Consider the following 18,981-nt stretch of genomic DNA (forward strand, 5'->3'; position numbering starts at 1 on the left):
CCTAAATGACATATATCTTCCCCCTGCTTTATTAGAAAGATTCAAGTCACATAATACATTTTTTATTGGAACGGTCTTCATTAGTGTTCAAAAGGTCAGCTGATATATGCAAAGCCTCCTTCCTCTTGATTCATGTATATACATTGCAAATTGACACAGAGCTAATCTTATTATGGCATTTATTACTCACATTATTCCAACTGTGTGATAGCAAGACCAGGGCTGGAATGGTGGACTTGCCCCAGTCATCATGTCACAGCATATTCTCTACTTTCCATCTCTGCTAAAATATCCTCTCTACCCCAGTAGAAGCAAAGTGGTTATGTTTTGGGCTGGCAGCCAGATTTGAACCCAAATCCACAAGGGTTTGAGGTTCACTGAGGTAACAGAGGTTTTGTAGGGGTTTAGGGCCACAATTCATTGGGCTGTGTTGGTTGGGAGGGAAAGGAAACTTCTGCCGTTTCCTGTCATGAAGAAGGCTTCCTTTTTATTTTATTTTGTATAGTTTTCAGCTACATTCAGGAGTGCTAACTCTGCAGCTGCCATGTTTCTTCCCCTAGAATAGATTCATCATAGAATGACACTAGCATCACATCAGGAAACTAAAAGTACAACACTAGTATTCCAGATAGCATAATAGGTGTCACTGCTACATACTGTTACATACAGCTAAAAACAGGACTGAAAGAGCTTTGACACCTCCAAAATAAATAGATTCTTAATAATTTCTTCTAATTAGCTGGTCTTTGCTGTTCAAGTCAGGCTTCAGGATAATTATGTAGCATTTAGGTAAAAAGATACAACCCAGCAACCCAGCACTAGAGGCCAGAATAGAAAAGATTTCCACAGCCACCATATGCTTTCCTTTAGTGCTCAGGTAAGAAGGAACAAAGGACAACCAAACACTGCAAAACACCAACATGCTGAATGTGATGAATTTAGCTTCATTGAAGCTGTCTGGCAACTTCCTGGCCTGGAAAGCCACACTGAAGCTGACAAAGGCCAGAAATCCCAGGTAACTCAGGACACAATAAAATGCTGTAACTGATCCTTCATTGCATTCTACAACTATTTGGTCAGCCAGTGAGTGCATGTCAAAATCTGGGAATGGTGGAGTAGTAAAGAGCCATATAGCACAAATATTGGCTTGAATAAAGGAGCAACCAAAAAGAATAGAGATAGCCAATCTTGTCCCAACCCATTTCCTCAACCTGGATCCTGGTTTGGTGGCCATGAACGCCAGAACTACAGTGATGGTTTTTGCCAAAATACAGGAAACAGCAACCGAAAAGATGATGCCAAATGAAGTTTGCCGTAAATAACAGGTCGCTGTGTGAGGCCGGCCAATGAAAAGCAAAGAGCAGAGGAAGCAGAGAAAAAGGCAGATGAGCAGAGAGTAGGTGAGGTCCCGATTGTTGGCTTTGACAATGGGCGTGTTCTGATGCTTAGTGAAGACTCCAAACACCAAAACTGTGATCAGAGAAAAAGACAGACCCAAGAATGCTAAAGTGATCCCCAAAGGTTCTGAGAAAGAGAGGAAATTTAGGATCTTGGGAAGGCATAGATCTTTGTCCTTGTTTGGAAATTGATCTCTTTGGCATTTGAAGCAATCATCCATGTCTAAAAAAAAATCAAATAAAAGATATATCAATCCCATCAGTCTTGCCATTTTTTTATAATCCCATTTATTTATTTATTTATTTATTTTATTACATTTATATACCGCCCCATAGCCAAAGCTCTCTGGGTTGTTTACAGCAATTAAAAACATTAAAAACAAATATACTCTTTTTAAAACACAAAAACAATTTAAAAACCATTTAAAACAATTTAAAAACAATTTAAAATCACATGCTAAAATGCCTGGGAGAATGAAGTCAATATATCCATCCCCAATGGCTAATATTTTTTTCCAAACACTCTCTTCTTTGAAGTATTGTTCTGGCTGAAACAACTCTGAGCCATTGGATAGTAGACAATAAATATCACAGATAAGTGAAAACTGCTTAACATAGATTTTTAAAAGTTATTTTTATTATTGTGACACACATATTATAATACGTAAAATAATTTTAAACATAAACATAATTTTAAACATGTCCATCTTACATCAGAGCATTGGGTACAAAGTATATGGGCATACAGTATTATCCATGGCAGAATATTCATCTTAAGTGTATCACCCTTACTCCAAATACTAAATTTAATACCCATTTCTCCAGATCACTCAAAAACTCCTTTATCAACCTATTCAGGTTCAATTTAATCATTTGAGAAATATTTCTCAGAACCAAAATGTGGCTGGTTTCTTTAGTGTGTTTTGCTATTAAATAGGATAGTTTGGCCATATTTTAGTAGTTATGTTTAGGAATCCAATATATAAAGTATAACTTAGAGCCATAAGGCCCAGAGAAAGGGAGGATCAAGAAGGCATCCCTCCTCACCTAAATGAGTGGGTCTTAAGGGGAGGTGTGTAACACCTGGATTCACGGTTTATAAGACAGACACAAGCGTCACCCCACAGATCCTTGTTTATACAGGTAATTTGAATAAAAGTGGTTCATGATTTAATGCACTTGTGATTACAACCTAGGCAGGTCCATCAAAATTAAATATTATCTAACTCTCCAACCCCTTCACACTCTAGCACAGGCATTTCCTTGTCATTTTGGTTTAATTTATTTTTCTTTTTTAAAAAACAAATACAGTACATGCAATGGTCACTCTAAAAATGCAGTATTTGCTGGGCACCTGATTACACAGAGAGACTTTCAGGAGTCCCTGATGGTGCAATCTTGTTAATGACCTTGTTAATTGAGCACTGACTGATGGAAGTTTCACTCCAACAAATTCTGGAAGGTCACAAATTCCTCATTCCTGTTATATAATATTCTATATCATAGTACATTATGTCCTACCATGTTGAATTGAAATCATCCCATCTGGGCATGGAACACAATCATAGCAACAAAATGGCTTCCCCTCCTTCTTTTTTCTTCTGTAGCCTGGATGGCAGTGGTCATTACACACAGCAAGTGGCTGCACCTGTCCATACAAAGAGAACATGTAGCTCTCATTTTTCTTGTAAACAAAGCAGCCAACCTTACCCTTGCTTGTAATGGTGAGGTGGGATTACAACTGAAGAGAAGAGATCAGAAATGAAGCAATGGATGTTCCAGTATGATGGTGGAAGAATTAATTGAAAACAGACTAGTATGCAAATTTCCTTCCATCCACCCATTCAACCCTGATTGGGGCACACACTCTTGCTGTGAAAACTATTTTTTTAAATATGCACCCATTTAACATTATAGATATGTAAATTGCTTTGCAATTTACATCATTTAAATATTTATTTATGAATACACGTGCCTGTTTTCTCTTTTTGTTTCTGAAGTGTTCTTTGTTGTCAAAGATAGCCTATATACACTGAGTCGGAGGGTTGCAGAACCTAACCATCTCTACTCAGAATTCAATCTCACTGAATTCAGTGAGGTTTATGTTCAGGTAAATGGGGTTAGGATTTCAACCTTGATCTTCTTCCTACTGTCAATTTAAAAAACAATGGGATGAACTCATCATTCTTTTCATGGAGAAAAGTACAATCTCTTTTGTTACCTGTGGATTTTATCAGTGCTCCTTCTTAAAGTCCTAGCCTCATTTTCAAAGTAAGGGGAACCATCTGGATTTGATTGCCCATGTTACTACTATAAATCTTTGTTCTAAAACTAAAATTAAATTAAATTAAAATTAAATTTAGCTCCCCCCCCATTTTCTTGACTTATAACTAAACTGTCTGTGCCTGATTCCTGAGTGAGAGAAACAAGAAATGGTGAACTATAAAATCAAGGTAGCAAGAGTGGCTGCAATCCTAACACCACTTTCCTGGGAATAAGTCCCACTGAATTTGATGGGATTTACTACTGAGTAGACATGGTCAGATTTGAAGCCATAGATAGCTTTGTAACAGGCCATTGGCCACTTCATTAACTTTGTATTTAATGTGTCTCAATGTGGTGTTTTTGTTGTAAAAGACTAATAGTGTCACTCCTTTGGCAAGTCATTGATTTTGAAAAGGAACATGCAAGAAAGTAATTAATTTGTAAGTATCTGTTGATGGCTGAGATATGCTTGCCTATTGTATGCTACATAAAAACAAAAACAAAAAGAAAATATTAACATATGTATATTTCCACATCAGCAGACACTGAAATGAAACACAGGCTTCTGCATGATAAAATAATTGTAGGGAAGTGGAAAATACCAGATGAAAGTGTGAATGAATTTAGGAATTGATTGAGACTAGGGTTGCCAGGTTCAGGGCCTGAGACTGATCCTGTATCTTTAGGAGAAAAGAAAGTCAGCCAAGTGCAGGTGTTCTTGCAACACTGTAATGGGAAAAACCACAAGGTGGAATTCTCCCTCCCCCCTGCACAACTTTTAAAGATACAGAAGACCTCTTGGTTGCTAGATCCAACCTCAAGAGGTCTTCTGTATCTTTAAAAGTTGTGCAGGGGGGAGAGAGAATTCCACCTTGTGGTTTTTCCCATTACAGTGTTGCAGGAACCCCTGCACTTGGCTGACTTTCTCTTCTCCTAAAGATACAGGATCAGTCTCAGGCCATGGACCTGGCAACCCTAGTATGTAGGTAGGTAGGTAGGTATTAGATTTATACCCCACACTTTCTCCCAGTAGGAGCCCAAGACAGCAAACAAAAGCACTAAATACACTTTAACACATCATAAAAACAGACTTTAAAATATATTAAAACAAAACAACCATTAAAACCATATTAAAACAAAACATCATTAAAAACCTTTTTTAAAAAACTTTAAAAACATATATTGTTTTTTATTTTAAAAAAAAGGTTTACAAACATATTAAAAAGCAATTCCACCACAGACACAAACTTAAAAGGCTTGTTGAAAGAGGGAGGTCTTATAAGTATATACGTAGTAACGTTACCGCTTTCAGGTATCCTGATCCTAAGCTGTATAGGGCTTTGTACACCAAACCAAAACCTTGAACTTAGCCCGGTAGCTAATAGATAGCCAGTGCAACTCTTTCAGTAGTGGGATGACATGTTAGCAATACCCTGCCCCAGTGAGTAGTGTTAAAACTAGCAGCTCGCTCTCACTGCTATTCACTCTTTTCTTAGTTCTCTGAATGTCAGAAAGAGTTTGGTGGCATTTGTTCAGATTGTCTTTTGTTTATCCTTCAATTCATACTAGTTTCCAGCCTTTCTAATATACTTCTTTGTTTTCCAATTCTTTCCCAATCAATACCAGTCTCATCCTTATTCTAAAAATAAAATAAAATTGTTTTTGATGTCTTAGTCTTACTAGTTACTTGGCAAGTGTCATCTAATACTCACCCACCCCATATTCTGGCCCTAGGTTGGTTGGTTTGCTTAGGATTGGTTTGTATTTTATTTAAAGATGTGCTCTATTTTTGGTGTGTATTAGTACTTTGTCGTGTGTGTGTGAATAAAAGTAGGTTTGGCAAGTACATTGTACACAGTGAGTACACAAGCAGAACACATGCAGTGATTATAAAGCTTAGGATTAGCACAAGGCATCTACATAGCAGCCATGATGCCACCAGAGGTAAAGGTGGCAGAGGTGACCCTAGAACTCTATGGACACAATTTCATCAAATGCAGAGCAATGATCATCAATGGCTGAGGACCCAGGAAAGCCTACACACATATATACAGTATTTATGACTATTGACTTCCATGCCTCACCTTCCAAGTTCAAATGAGATGGAATGAAGAGGGAGCTGTGTGTCACCAAAGACTGGTCCTGAAGCATAGCCTCACAGCTCCTTTTATCATATGATAAAATAATCACACAAATAACATAAGGGTACTTTGGGTGGGTTGCCTTTTGAAGCCTGTTTGAAAGCATGTTTATTCAGCCACAAGTCCATATACATTCAAGGCAAATTACTTGTATATTTTGATAGGATTACAAGTCACAAGTATTTGGGTTTGGTAGATATACAGACATTTGCTGCTGTTATATTCTTATAGGAAAACACTTTAAAAAATCTACTTCATGAAATATATGGTGGCAAAATAACTTTCTGGACTTGAGCTTTACAAAATGGAATTTGCCTTGCAGGGTGCAGAAAATTATTTCTTTTTGAACTCTTTTTTATATAGTCTGTACATTTTTCATATATTTTCTGCTTTTTAAGACCTATAGCCTGATCCCACCTGATTAAATGTCCTGTGCCATGTGATAGTCTCTTTGTTCAAGGTGAATTCTTGGCCTTGTGATGCCTGTGGATCCATCCTTCCTACTTTCACCCGTAAGAAAGTTTGGTTTGGGAAAGTAACCCAGTTTATAATATCAAATCCAGCTGCTAGTTCACCATTCTCATCAAAAGACATTGTGTCACCAACACTATTGTTAAAGGAGATACTCCTCAGGAAAGAGTGAAGCTAGAAATAATGTGGCAAAGACAGAATTTACAAAATAATAATAATAATAAAATTTTATTTGTGAGTCGCCTATCTGTCCGAATTAACGGACACTCTAGGCGACGTACAATAGCATAGTAAAATACAATATACAAATCAAAAAGCCATACTCATCAGTTAATCTAAAACCAGCCTTCAATTAATACATCATAAAAACTAATCCACCCCAGCAATCCTATAGGCCTGCCTGAATAGCCAGGTCTTTAAGGCTCGGCAAAAACCCATCAGTGAGGAGGCATGTCGAAGGTCAAAAGGAAGGGAATTCCAGAGGGTGGGGGCCCCAATCAAGAATGCCCTCTCTCTGGTCCGCACCAGCCTAGCTGTTTTGACTGGTGGGACCAAGAGAACGTCTTGCGTGGCCGATCTTGTCTGGCAGCATAATTGGTGATACTGGAGGCATTCCTTCAGATAAACTGGGCCGAAACCATATAGGGTTTTAAAGGTCAACACCAACACCTTGAATTGGGCCCGGTAAACAACTGGTAACCAGTGTAGGTCTACTAACACCGGAGTGATGTGATCCCGGCGACGGCTATGCTTGATCAAGCGTGCCGCCGCATTCTGTACCAGCTGCAATTTCCGGACCGTTTTCAAGGGTAACCCCACGTAGAGCGCATTACAGTAGTCTAAGCGAGAGGAGACCAGGGCATGTATCACTCGTGGGAGCAGATGCATAGGAAGGTAGGGTCGCAGCCTCTGTATCAGGTGTAATTGATACCAAGCTGCCCGGCTCACCGCTGAGACCTGAGCCTCCATGGACAGCTGGGAGTCGAGAATGACCCCTAGGCTGCGGACCTGGTCCTTCAGGGGTAATCTCATCCCATTGAGCACCAAGTCTATATCTCCCAACCTTCTCTTGTCACCCATGAGCAACACCTCGGTTTTGTCGGGGTTTAGTTTCAGCCTGTTCTCTCCCATCCATCCACTTACATACTCCAGGCACTTGGACATGGTGTTCACAGCCAACTCTGGTAAGGACTTAAATGAGAGATAGAGCTGAGTGTCATCCACATATTGGTGACACTGCAGCCCAAAACTCCTGATGATAGCTCCCAGCAGTTTCACAAAGATGTTGAATAGCATGGGGGACAGGATAGAACCCTGTGGCACTCCACAATTGAGAGGCCAAGGGTCTGAAACCTCATCCCCCAATGCCACCCGTTGATGCCTGTCTGAGAGATAGATAAAATGGTAAAAATGGGTAACACAACAGCACATTTTTCATGTGTGTGTGTGAGTGAGAAAGAGAGAGAGAGAGAGAGAGAGAGAGAGAGATCGCAGAAGGGGAGCTCTGCCCCCACACCCTAAAGAGGGCCCTTCTGGGGACTCTCTGGGATGCAGGGGTCCTTGGCCAGTGCCTGACCTGGCCTCCATTAGCACCAGCCCTGATTCTGGATATTCATTGTTTGTCTTGTCTGAAAACTTTCCAAGCACTGTTACATGTGTTTGAGAAAACAAAGAAAGACGAGAGCAAGGTTTGTTTTCAGAGCTGTGTTTGAACTGGGAAAGATTTTCATACAGTTGTTCTTTATCTGCTTTTAGTATTCAGAGATATTGGCATGTATTTTTACAGGTGTGTTTGTAGGTGGGGGGTGGTGAAAATGAGTGACCTGTATCTGACAAGTTAGTGAATTCATGGCTGACACAAGTACAGAAGCAAGCACTTTCTGGATCACAACTTATTAACCTTTCAGGCTCTTTATTATTTTGTGGTACCCAGTAATAGGCCTCCTTTCAATACCTGTACACCAGTAATACCATATTACAGGAGTCCTTTGGCTACTGGGAGGTGTGACATTGGTGTTAAGGAAGCCCTCATATGTGTTTTCTGACATTTCATGTTTGTGGAGAAGTAGGATGTGAAAGTTATAAGCTGCAGTGACTTCCTCAACCGGTCCATCAGAAAATAAAATATGGGCAAAATCTTGATTTGTGGACTTCTGTGATAACTTCAGCTAGATGGCAGTGGAAGGCACTTGAGATTTGGAGAGGTAGAAGTTTTAAGGGCAGGTGAATGCTGCAATCAGATTTTCTTCTATTAATATATTCCATGAACTGAGTGTCATTACATATTAGGTAAGCCATGACAAGAAGGTTGGGTTTGATGTGAAATCTTACCTGCCAAGGTTGCAGATCTGGAGGATCCAGTCTACCTCTGTCTGTTATCACTTTGTGTTTTGACCTGGATGAGTATATCTTATGTAAAGCATGTGCTATGGCATAAGCTGCATTATAGATGCTGTAACTTTGGCCAGTCATGGTCATTTCAAAAAGAGCATGAGGAACGTTCTCCAGCTTCTCTTGACCAGTGCAGGTAGCTAGCTTTTGCTTTTGCTCATCAACATCTGAAAATAAGCAGTTGAATGCCTGTTGCCAGCAGATCCTGATAAAACCATCTTCTTTGGCAGAGTTAGGATGTTGGATCTGCAGGAATTTTGGAAACCCCAGCACTTCATTTGTGTGAATTACAAAAGACAAAGCACCGCCAAAGGCTTGTATATCAAAATCCCTCTGCATTGTTTCTAATGAGAAATCCCATTGGGCTGTCATAATCCAAACTTTACGTATAGAAAATTCTGTAGTACCTTCCAAAAGTGAAAATAAAAATGTCATCCATATCAAAGTTGTCATGGTCTCTGGTTCTGCACATACAACCAACACGTTGACTTTTGAGATGATCACAGAAAGGGCCTTGGCCCGAATGTGTTCTAATGAACTAAAATTCTCTATAGTTTGAGTTATGGCTGGTGTTTTTTCATTGAAGGATGTACAGATCCCATGCTGGGAAAGCATTGGCATTAAGGTCTGCATGAACTTCTCTCCATTTTCATTATCTGATGCAATAATCCCCACCCATGACCAGTGGAGATGACGAAGGAGCCGGACAATCCCTGTGTATTGATAGACTTCATTGGGGACCACCCGGTAGAAGTAAGGTAGCTGAGTTTTAATATTCAACATTGGAGCTAATACAGAGAAGGCAACCTAAGGAAAAAATGTCAATTTAATTATAATGGAAAGCGGTCATACTAAACTTCAGTGATTCATATGAAATATCTTCTGACTTGGAATTTTCTATTAGGAAAGTAAGTTAGTAAGTAAGTAAGTAAATATCCCCAAGAGGAATTTGAAGGAATATAACACTATCACCCTGGTACTTAAAATTCCTTAACATTCTCCTGAAGATTTTTTGATGTGGTATTTGAATGTGGAAACTCTGAGGTGCCAGCCAGTGAAAAACAATGAATGTAGGTATAAAATATTTATTGTATGCCCAACGCGTTTCGGGTATAAACACCCTTTATCAAGGGCAATATTCACATATTCACATGACAGTCTTTCCATCAAAACAAGAGAGGTCTCTCTTGTCGTCACTGGCTGGCACCTCGGGGTTTCCCCTATGTTGTTTTTTGTTCTTTTTGAGGTGCCTACCCTCTTTTGCTTTGTATTTGCATGTGGAGCATGAATCCCAGGTTGTTGTTTTATTAAAAAAACAATGAGGACAACATCATGATAGGATTTTTCTTCATGATGAAGTGTCCTAAAGATTCATTAGTTCTGACAGCATAAGATACTTTCTTGCTTTTTCCCCCCTTGAGGCCAACTCTGGTGTCTTTTGGGTCACAGTGCCACTAGTTAATTTCCTTTTTCCAACTTCTTGGGAAGCTACAAAATAATTTCAATTAATTTCATGCAAATATCAGATATTCATTATATTATTATTATTAGTTCAATCTTCATTATTATTATTATTATTAGTTAAATGTTGTTATACGTACTTGTAAAATATGTATAACAACATTTGTCTGTGGTGAATTAACTGTTCAGTCACTTCAATCACTAAGGCAAGTGACCAATTAAATAGCCTATCATGATGGGGAGGAGAAGCAGGGACTGTACTAATAATGTAATAACTGGTCCTTACATTTGTACATGCCTGCTATCTTGCAAGGAAGAAATTATTCACACACATACCCTGAAAAGTATATGATCTGTCTCCCAAGAATTCATTCTTATTTTTTAATTTTTATTTATTTATTAGGGAGAAAGGAAAAGCAAAGTTACATGATATTATATACAATTATATAATGATTTCAAGTGAAGTAATTAAATAAAAAAGTTCACATATATTTATACATCTTTTCTAACCTTATGTTCAAAAAAGGAGGGGGAACAAGGAAAAATATTTATAATTCATCTATACTCTGTCATCTTTCAGATTATTGCAGAGCTGCATTTCTTAATATTTTGATGTTCATGACAAGACTGAACTGAGTAAAACATATGGTTGAACTCCATCCTGTGTTTTATTAATCTGATACGCAATAATAAGGACCATTTTTCTACAAAGGAATTGTCTATAATCCTTCTCTAACTCTAATTAGATATGTCAGCTTGACCATACTAGCTTTTAAGAAGTATTCATCATTTTTAGGGGATCTTACTTTTTTTCAGTTAGCAGATTCTAGCAGCAGTGAGCAAATGGATCACCATTTCTGAATCTTCCAACAGAACCAGATCCTTGACAAAACCAAACAATAAAATAACTGGGTCTGGTGGTAATCTATATCCAGTTTTTATTTCCATTTCATTTACAATAACTTCCCAAAAGATTTTTATGTGGGGGCAAGACCAAAATATATATAATATGTCTGTATTTAACATTCGACATCTCCAGCAGTTACTCTGAGTGGTGCTATATATACAGGATAACCATGCCAGATACCAGCGAAATGGGGGGGGGATTTTTTTTGGGGGGGGAATCAACTTTATACTGTATGTTAATTGAGGTAATTCATCCTTACTTTTTACATCAAGATTCGGTTTGATCCATCCTGTACAACCGATACAACTAATTACCCAGTGGAGGCGAGTCCATTAAAGCTAAAGGGGCACTGCCCCACCACCCTCAGTCTGCCATCCACCTACCTGCCTCCCTTCTTTTTTACAACCAGTCCAAGGAATGGCAGCGGCTGTCAGCTTTCTCCTGTTTAATGCAAGTGTTGTCCTTGTAGAACTCAGCAGGGAACGGAATGGGGACAAAACTAGGAATAGTTGGCTCTGCCTGATGTTAGCTTTGGCTCCCCTAATTTTGGTTAGGGCTGTGCACAGCCTCTCCAACCCAACCTGGGCTGATTTGGGAGTCAGGACCACACTCCCATCCATGGATCTGGCCCTGAATCAATTCATGGGTGAGATGCATGTTTAATTAGGGGTTTTAAACTCCAATTAAACATACAGTTGAGAGGAAGAGGGGAAAGAAGGAGATACTGTGCCTCTTTTTTCCCCTCCCCACCTCCCCTCTCCAAGTACCTCTCCACCAGGCTTGTTCCCAAGGCCCTGTTGCTATGGCAACCATCTGGGCCTACATCTACCACTGGGCTCCCTGCTTGTTTCTCCTTGGCCAGTTCCTGGATCAAATCTTCTACTCACCAGCTGATGAGTATATAATTTGATCCTGCTGGGGTCTGCTTTCCCAGAGTGTTCCCTGTAGGGAACCCACTGACAAAGCAGATCCCTGCAGCCTTTCTGCCTGACACTCCACCCCCTGTCAAGCCTGGATTGCTTGAGATGGCTCAACCCAGGGCAATCTGGGGTTGTCACTACTCAGACAAACAACCCCAAATCATCCCAATTTAGGTTTGGCTTCAGCTGAATCTGGTGCACAGCCCTGTTTAGGTCTTCCTGCCTTCTGCCCTACCAGTCCAAATAGGCACCCGCTACCACTGAAATTAGCTGCTGCTGGTGGACAGTAAGAATAGTTTCTGCATCATCTTTGCAGATCATACAAGGAACAACACATTGTAAAGCCCATGTTTGATGTGTTGCTGATCTCAAAGTGAAATAATAATCCCCCGTCCTATGTTCCACATTCAGATCATGAACAAAAGTCTAAATACTTTTAAGTCCTGAGGCTTGAAGAAGGATAATATTGTATCAAAAACAGAAAAGCTTCATTGGCCACATATTCATTCACCCTACCTGAGGAATCTTGTAGATGCCTAAAATAGCAGCCATGTGAAGGGAGATGTCAGAATTAAGTCCACCAATAACTGCTATCAGCTTCTTTTTCTTGTCACATTTGAAGTTGGGGACAATCCGTTCTGAAGCAGATAAAAGTTTCAGGGTGTTCTGCTGAGTCATCCTTGCACTGAAGTAACTGTCATAGATGAGGAACCCCAGGCTGACATTTGATAAGATATTGGGCTTCTCATTAATCTCTTTCACTGCAAATACCAAAGACAGAAGATGCTGGTAGTTTTTCGGCATTGCTCTAAAGAAGAGGTACATTATTTGTCAGATACCCAAAGTACCATGCCATATTTTATATTATCATGGCACAAATATCAGTAAAATTGAAGTTAGCATCTCTTCAAGCCCATAAAAATAAAAGAAGCAAAATTTAAGAACACAATCCTATGCTCACACAACAAATGGCTCCCCAGATATGCTGGTGAAACACACCACTGAGGACATGCTGTGTCAGTGGAAAAGTGCCACTGGGGCCACCTAAATGGGGTGGAGTCACATACATAATATGGAATTGGACAGAGGACACTTGTACCATAACCCCCCCCCAACTATACCTCCATCAACCATACAACTTTATATTGACATTGTAGCTGGTGCAAGGTATTTCACTTTATTAATTTTCTTCAATGAAGAAATGATGACCAAGCATATAATATGGCACTATATACATTCCACAAAGTGTTTCCATTGCTCAGATGACAGAAAGTTCAGGAATGTGAGGACATTACTAACACCTCTCTTCCTCAAACCCCAACTACTTCCTTGTACATTCCAGACATAAATACCCAGTACTCAACACCCACTCTAGTCCAACACATGGAGAGAGCATCCAACACTGGTAAGATTAGGAATGGGACACACACACACACACACACACACACAGAGAGAGAGAGAGAGAGAGAGAGAGAGAGAGAGAGAGAGAGAGAGAGAGAGAGAGAGATACAAAATCTGTCTGTTGGCAAAGTCCAAACACCACCACTCCAGTCATTGCCTCTGCAGGATAAATGCTCATGAAAACCTCTGCCTGGCAGAATTTATTTATTTATTTATTTATTTATTTTATATCCTGCACTTCCTCCCAGTATTCAGAGGGGGGTTACCATTGCCTCCCTCTGAGACTAGTCCTCCTTAGCTTGCCACAGCTGCACAAGCCAGCCCCTTCCTTGTCCGCAACTGCCAGCTGGGGGGCAACTGGTCTCCTTGGGACTATGGAGCTTGCCCACGGCTGCACAGGTGGCAGTGCACGTAACCTCTGAGCCACTCACTGTGGGGTGATCTTTAGCTGGCCCTTGACACCCAGGAGGCATGAGTGGGGATTTGAACTCACAGACTCTGGACTTCCAGCCAGGCTGTCCTCCTGACTGTGTCTAATATTTAAGGGGAGGGAATTCCAAAGGGTAGGTGCCACTACACTAAAGGTCCATTTCCTATGTTATGCAGAACAGACCTCCTGATAAGATGGTATCTGCAGGAAGCCCTCACCTGCAGAGCGCAGTGATCGACTAGGTATATACGTGGTAATATTACCCCTTTCAGGTATCCTGGTCCCAAGCTGCATAGGGCTCTGAACACCAAAACCAGAACTTTGAACTTGGCTCGGTAGCTAATAGGTAGCCAGTGCAACTCTTTTGGTAGTGAGGTGACATGTTGGCGATAACCTGCCCAAGTGAGTAGTGTTAAAACTAAAGGGAGAGAATTCCAAAGGGTAGGTGTCACTACACCAAAGCTCCACTTCCTATGTTGTGTGGAATGGACCTCCTGATATGATGGTATTTGCAGGAGGCCGTCACCTGCAGAGCACAGTGATTGACTGAGTATATAAGGGCTAAGACGGTCTTTCAGGCATCCTGGTCCCAAGCTGTATAGGGCTTTGTACACCAGAACCAACACCTTGAACTTAGCCTGGTAGCTAATAGGTAGCTAGTGCAATTCATTTAGCAGCCGGGTGACATGTTGGCAATACCCTGCCCCAGTGAGAAGTCTCACCATTGCATTTTGCACCAGCTTCAGAAAGACAGTCCAGATGCATGGAGCAAAAATTCACACACAGGGTCTTACAAACCCCCCTCCCCCAAGGAGGAAGAATGTCTAATAACATTCATGGCATTGTCCCCTTGCTCCCATGGAAGCTGCGGCATGAGCACCAACAGGGTACCCATGTGGCACCACTCCCTCTTTCCTCTCAACCCCTCACAAACTTACTGTGCACCCAGGTTCAGGGACCATGTCTTGCGGCTGCTGACTATTGATGGGCTACTCTCTGTCGGTATCTGCTTGCTCTCCACAGGCCACTCTCTCATAGATAAAGGACTTACTCCCATATCCTGTGTCATGTAGGCTATGAAGGAGTCATGGCTGGCAGCAGTGACCCAGATGGTCCCAGTTATTTTTTTGTGGAATTGCCAAACTATATTTTCCAGCAGGCTTCTGCACCCTTGCAAGCTCAAGAGCTGAAGTTGTCCCTAGCGCAACTAGGATTGTACAGTGTGCACTGGGGAGGAAAAATCCATGTTAACTCTCTTAGAGTGATTTAGCCAGGGGCCACATCACCTTGGTTCACTTCAGGCAAAATAGCTTTGACCTCAACCTGAGGAAGAGTCCCACTTCAGTTTTCCAAAACTGTAGGTGTCTCCTCCCTATGTAAGTTAAAGGACACAGTGCTGTCTATATTGACTTGCAATGGGGGATAAAGGCTGAGCACCAGAAAATGGCTGGTGCAAGGAAAAACCTGCATCCAGCATGGACCCGGTTTTGTGAAAGGTCCTTGCTGCTAGCAATGGGACTTTGTCCCCTACCAGTCATGTTCATACAGGAAACTTCTTTTTATATATACAAATCAATAGAGACAGTACTTTCTGTATTGACTGGCATGGGGAGGGAGGGAGGCTATTGATGTAGATAAATTGGGGCATTCATTAAAACCCCAACACCTATCTTCAGAACAGTCCCTGCTCACTAAGACAGGGAGAGCAGTGCTCTGAAGGCATGCAACAAGGTTTTAGCAGCTGCCCTAATACTCTGTGAATATAGGTAGCAAATCTGACCCTTATGTGAATGGCTTTGCTTTGAGAAAGATGTGCTTCACATCAGAGGTGGGCTGAATATCTCCTAAACTTTGTGCTTCTGTTCAGTATTTGGATGTGGACCACCTATATGCTCACCCTAAAGACATGTACCCCCAAAGTCAATAGGGATCCCTCCTCTCACCCTGCTATAATTTTGCTTTAGGTGGCCTCAAGTTGGGACACTGATGGGAGCAAGCAGGGAGATTTCTGTAGAGATGGGAGAGAACATGTTTGAACTCATAATTTGCACTTTCCAAAACAATATGAGAACCAAAACATAGACAGCCTTTAAAATTCACACTTCTCCAAATGTCACAGTGCAGTTCTCCAGCCAAGTAATGTGTACACAATTGCATATACTAGGGTAAACTATATATATATATATACTTTTCAAAATTGCATTACATAAGAGGAAATTGCTTTGCAAAAATGTGTATGCAAAGGCAACTTTGCATACAACAATGTGTATATTAGGAAAATGCTGAAGAATTGTCATAAAGGACTTTAAAAAGTACAAACTTGTGGAAATGTGGAGAACTGAACTTAAGATTTGAAAAATGAGAATCTGAGAGAAACCAAAATTGACATATTCATCCTTCCCTAGATTTACATTACTAGGGCCAGTGGACCCTCCGTTCTTTAGCATACTCAGAGATACTGTGAGGATCATAACACACTCGTGATATGTGTGTTGCTAGCAGGTTGCATATGGCAGTTGTTTGGGGTTGGGGCAGAGCGGGATGTTTGGGAAAGGGAGGCAGCAGTATATTGCTGTGAAGGAATGGCTAAGAGGGCTCATTTAGGAACAATGCTATGGGCTCATGAAACATTGCTTCTGATTGGCTCATTCTTACACCAGTTTGGGAACCCATCACCACCTTGCCTAGTGCAAACAATCTTGTTGCAGAGAGCCTTTGGGAGGGACAGAAGGTTTAAACTGAAATTGATTTTATTTCCCCCCTTTCTGATTTTACTTCTAGTCCCCTTTTAATACTCCCCTTGAATTGTTAACTGCATTTTATGTATTTTAATGCTTTTTGTGTGTTTTTATTTACTGTATATGATAACATAGTGAGCTGCCTGAGTGCCCCATTGTAGGATAGAAGGGTGGGATAGATATATTTTAAATATATAATAAAATAAATAAAGTATATCCAGGATTCAAACCTGGGGCCTGCTCTATGTGAGACTAAACGGTTCTACCACTTCCTGCAGCCCATGCGCTTCTTACATCCTTGACTGGGTCATGAAGCTACGGGAGGACAAATGCCCCATTGTTACTTTTTTCCTGTCTGTTTGTGTGGCCGAGTGGTACTACACCTCTCTGATATCTGCAGTGTGGATTTAGGTCCAGGGAACTTCCACTGGCTTGACTCCTTTAGCCAGGCATGCATATTCACTATGATAGGGTTGTAATCCAAATCTGCTACTTCCCAAGCCCTTGCTCAATGCACTGAGCTACTGGAAGCTGATTAAGTGCAAGTTTATTGTTATTCTCATTGCATGTCCTGGCCCTTCCCTTTCACTGATTTGCAAAAGAGTCTTTCCATCCCTCATTTAATATTTAGCCCTTATCCTAAGCAAATATCTGTGTCTTTTCTTCAGACCTACTGAAGACAGAGTTGTGTGGGTGCTGTGTTGCATGGCATCTTCTTCCAACCTTTTGTGGGATCTATTCAAAAACAGTGTTCATAGACAGAAGGTGGCATAACAATCCTCAGACCTCTGCCTTGAACTAATCTTGGAGACTCACAGTGGCTGCTTGAGCCCCTGGTGCTCATGCAGTGGGAGTGCTAAAGGCACAATTGCAAAAAAATCCGGCAAGGAAAAAAGGAGGAAGACAACAGAAGAAGCCAGTGTGGCTTCACAAAAAGCTTAGTGATGACCTAAAAACAAAAAAAGGACACATATTGGAAGTGGAAGGAAGGACAGGCCAGAAAGGAATAGTATAGACAGCATGGAATTGCAGGGATGGCGTCAGGAAGGCTAAAGCTGAGAATGAGCTGAGGTTAGTGAGGGATGCTATAAACAACAAAAAACTTTCTTCAGTTACCACAGTAAAAGACAAAAAATAGAAATGGCGGTATAGCTACTCAGTGAGGATGGCAAAATGATAACAGATGATAACGAAAAGGCAGAAGTGCTCAATTCCTACTTTGGCTCACTTTTCTCCCAAAAAAGTATCTGATCTTCCTGGCAAATGTGAAGTTGAAGGAGCAGAATTGGAGATTGAGATTGATAGATACATGCTCAAGGAATACCTAATCATCTTGAACTAGTTCAAATCTCCAGGGCCCAATGAACTGCATCCTAGAGTATTGAAGCAACTGGCTGAAGAACTCTCAGAACTGTCTATTATCTTTGTGAAATCGTGGAGGATGGGTGAAGTGTCAGATGACTGGAGGAAGGGTAATGTTGTTCCTATCTTCAAAAAGGGGAACTACTGGGAACTACAGACCAGTCAGCCTCCCCATTCACTCTGCCTTTCTGAAACAGCAGCTACTGATTGGAAAAACAAGGTTGTTGAAATAATAAGAACATGCTATAGAAGAAATGGCATAAACATGTTTAATAATTCTGGAAAATATTTTACAAATTATATGCAGACTGTTTTCTGAACATATCATCACTTTTAAAACTTCTTTTGAGAGGATATGAAAAGCCCTACTGCATGTAATGGGCAAAAAATGTACTTACAGAAGTTCATATACAAACTTGGTTTTAGGGTGTTCACTGAAAAATAATTCATCAAATACCAAGCCAAGCTGAGAAGTCATCTCTCCAATGATTAAGTCCCCTTTTTGGTAATATTCATATGGAATCTGGAAGGGACTGGTCATAGTACACATAATAGTGTCTTCCTTTCCCTCTTTTGAAGGCAGATGCAGCAGCATGAAAAAGATCAGGAAGGCCAGACACATCCCAGACATCTCAGAGTATATCTTGACCTAGAATTTTCTATCTACCATTCACCATCAGCTAGTTTACAACAATCTTCAGTGGGTCCAAATTTTTTTGAAAAGGTGAAATTTCTGTCCAAAATCCCTCAGTCCAGCTTTGATTTTATATACACACACACTTTTTTGTGTGTCTTTGTACCCTCAGCAAATCCACATGGAGTCTGACAAAGTAGAGGATGAATCATAATAATCTGGGATAATTACATGGTTCAAAGTAATCACTGTACTACCCTGTGGAAGGTATTACTTGTAGCAAATAAATAAAAAGTTGATCAGTTTTCAGTGTAAGTTATTCTGACACTACAGAAAGGCTATGCCTGGGCTGGGAGTCTTATTTGATACTGATAAGGCAATTAAAGACATCAGCTTGATAAAGCTAAACAAAATCTTTATTAAAAGACGGTTAGGAAACAGCAGATATTTACAACCCTTAGTT

General features: G+C 40.5%; 1 protein-coding gene across 1 annotated transcript; it reads right to left on the minus strand.

Moving 5' to 3' along the window:
• Positions 1–718: 718 nt before the first annotated feature.
• Positions 719–6,310, minus strand: LOC133367606 (vomeronasal type-2 receptor 26-like). The gene is made up of 3 exons (XM_061591702.1): positions 6,234–6,310; positions 2,919–3,055; positions 719–1,620 (listed from the first exon to the last, which is right to left on the minus strand). The coding sequence occupies exons 1-3, from the start codon at positions 6,296–6,298 to the stop codon at positions 719–721; spliced, it is 1,104 nt and encodes a 367-aa protein (XP_061447686.1). The 5' UTR covers positions 6,299–6,310.
• Positions 6,311–18,981: the final 12,671 nt, after the last annotated feature.

This window comes from Rhineura floridana, chromosome 11, assembly GCF_030035675.1.
Source record: "Rhineura floridana isolate rRhiFlo1 chromosome 11, rRhiFlo1.hap2, whole genome shotgun sequence".
NCBI lineage: Eukaryota > Metazoa > Chordata > Lepidosauria > Squamata > Rhineuridae > Rhineura > Rhineura floridana.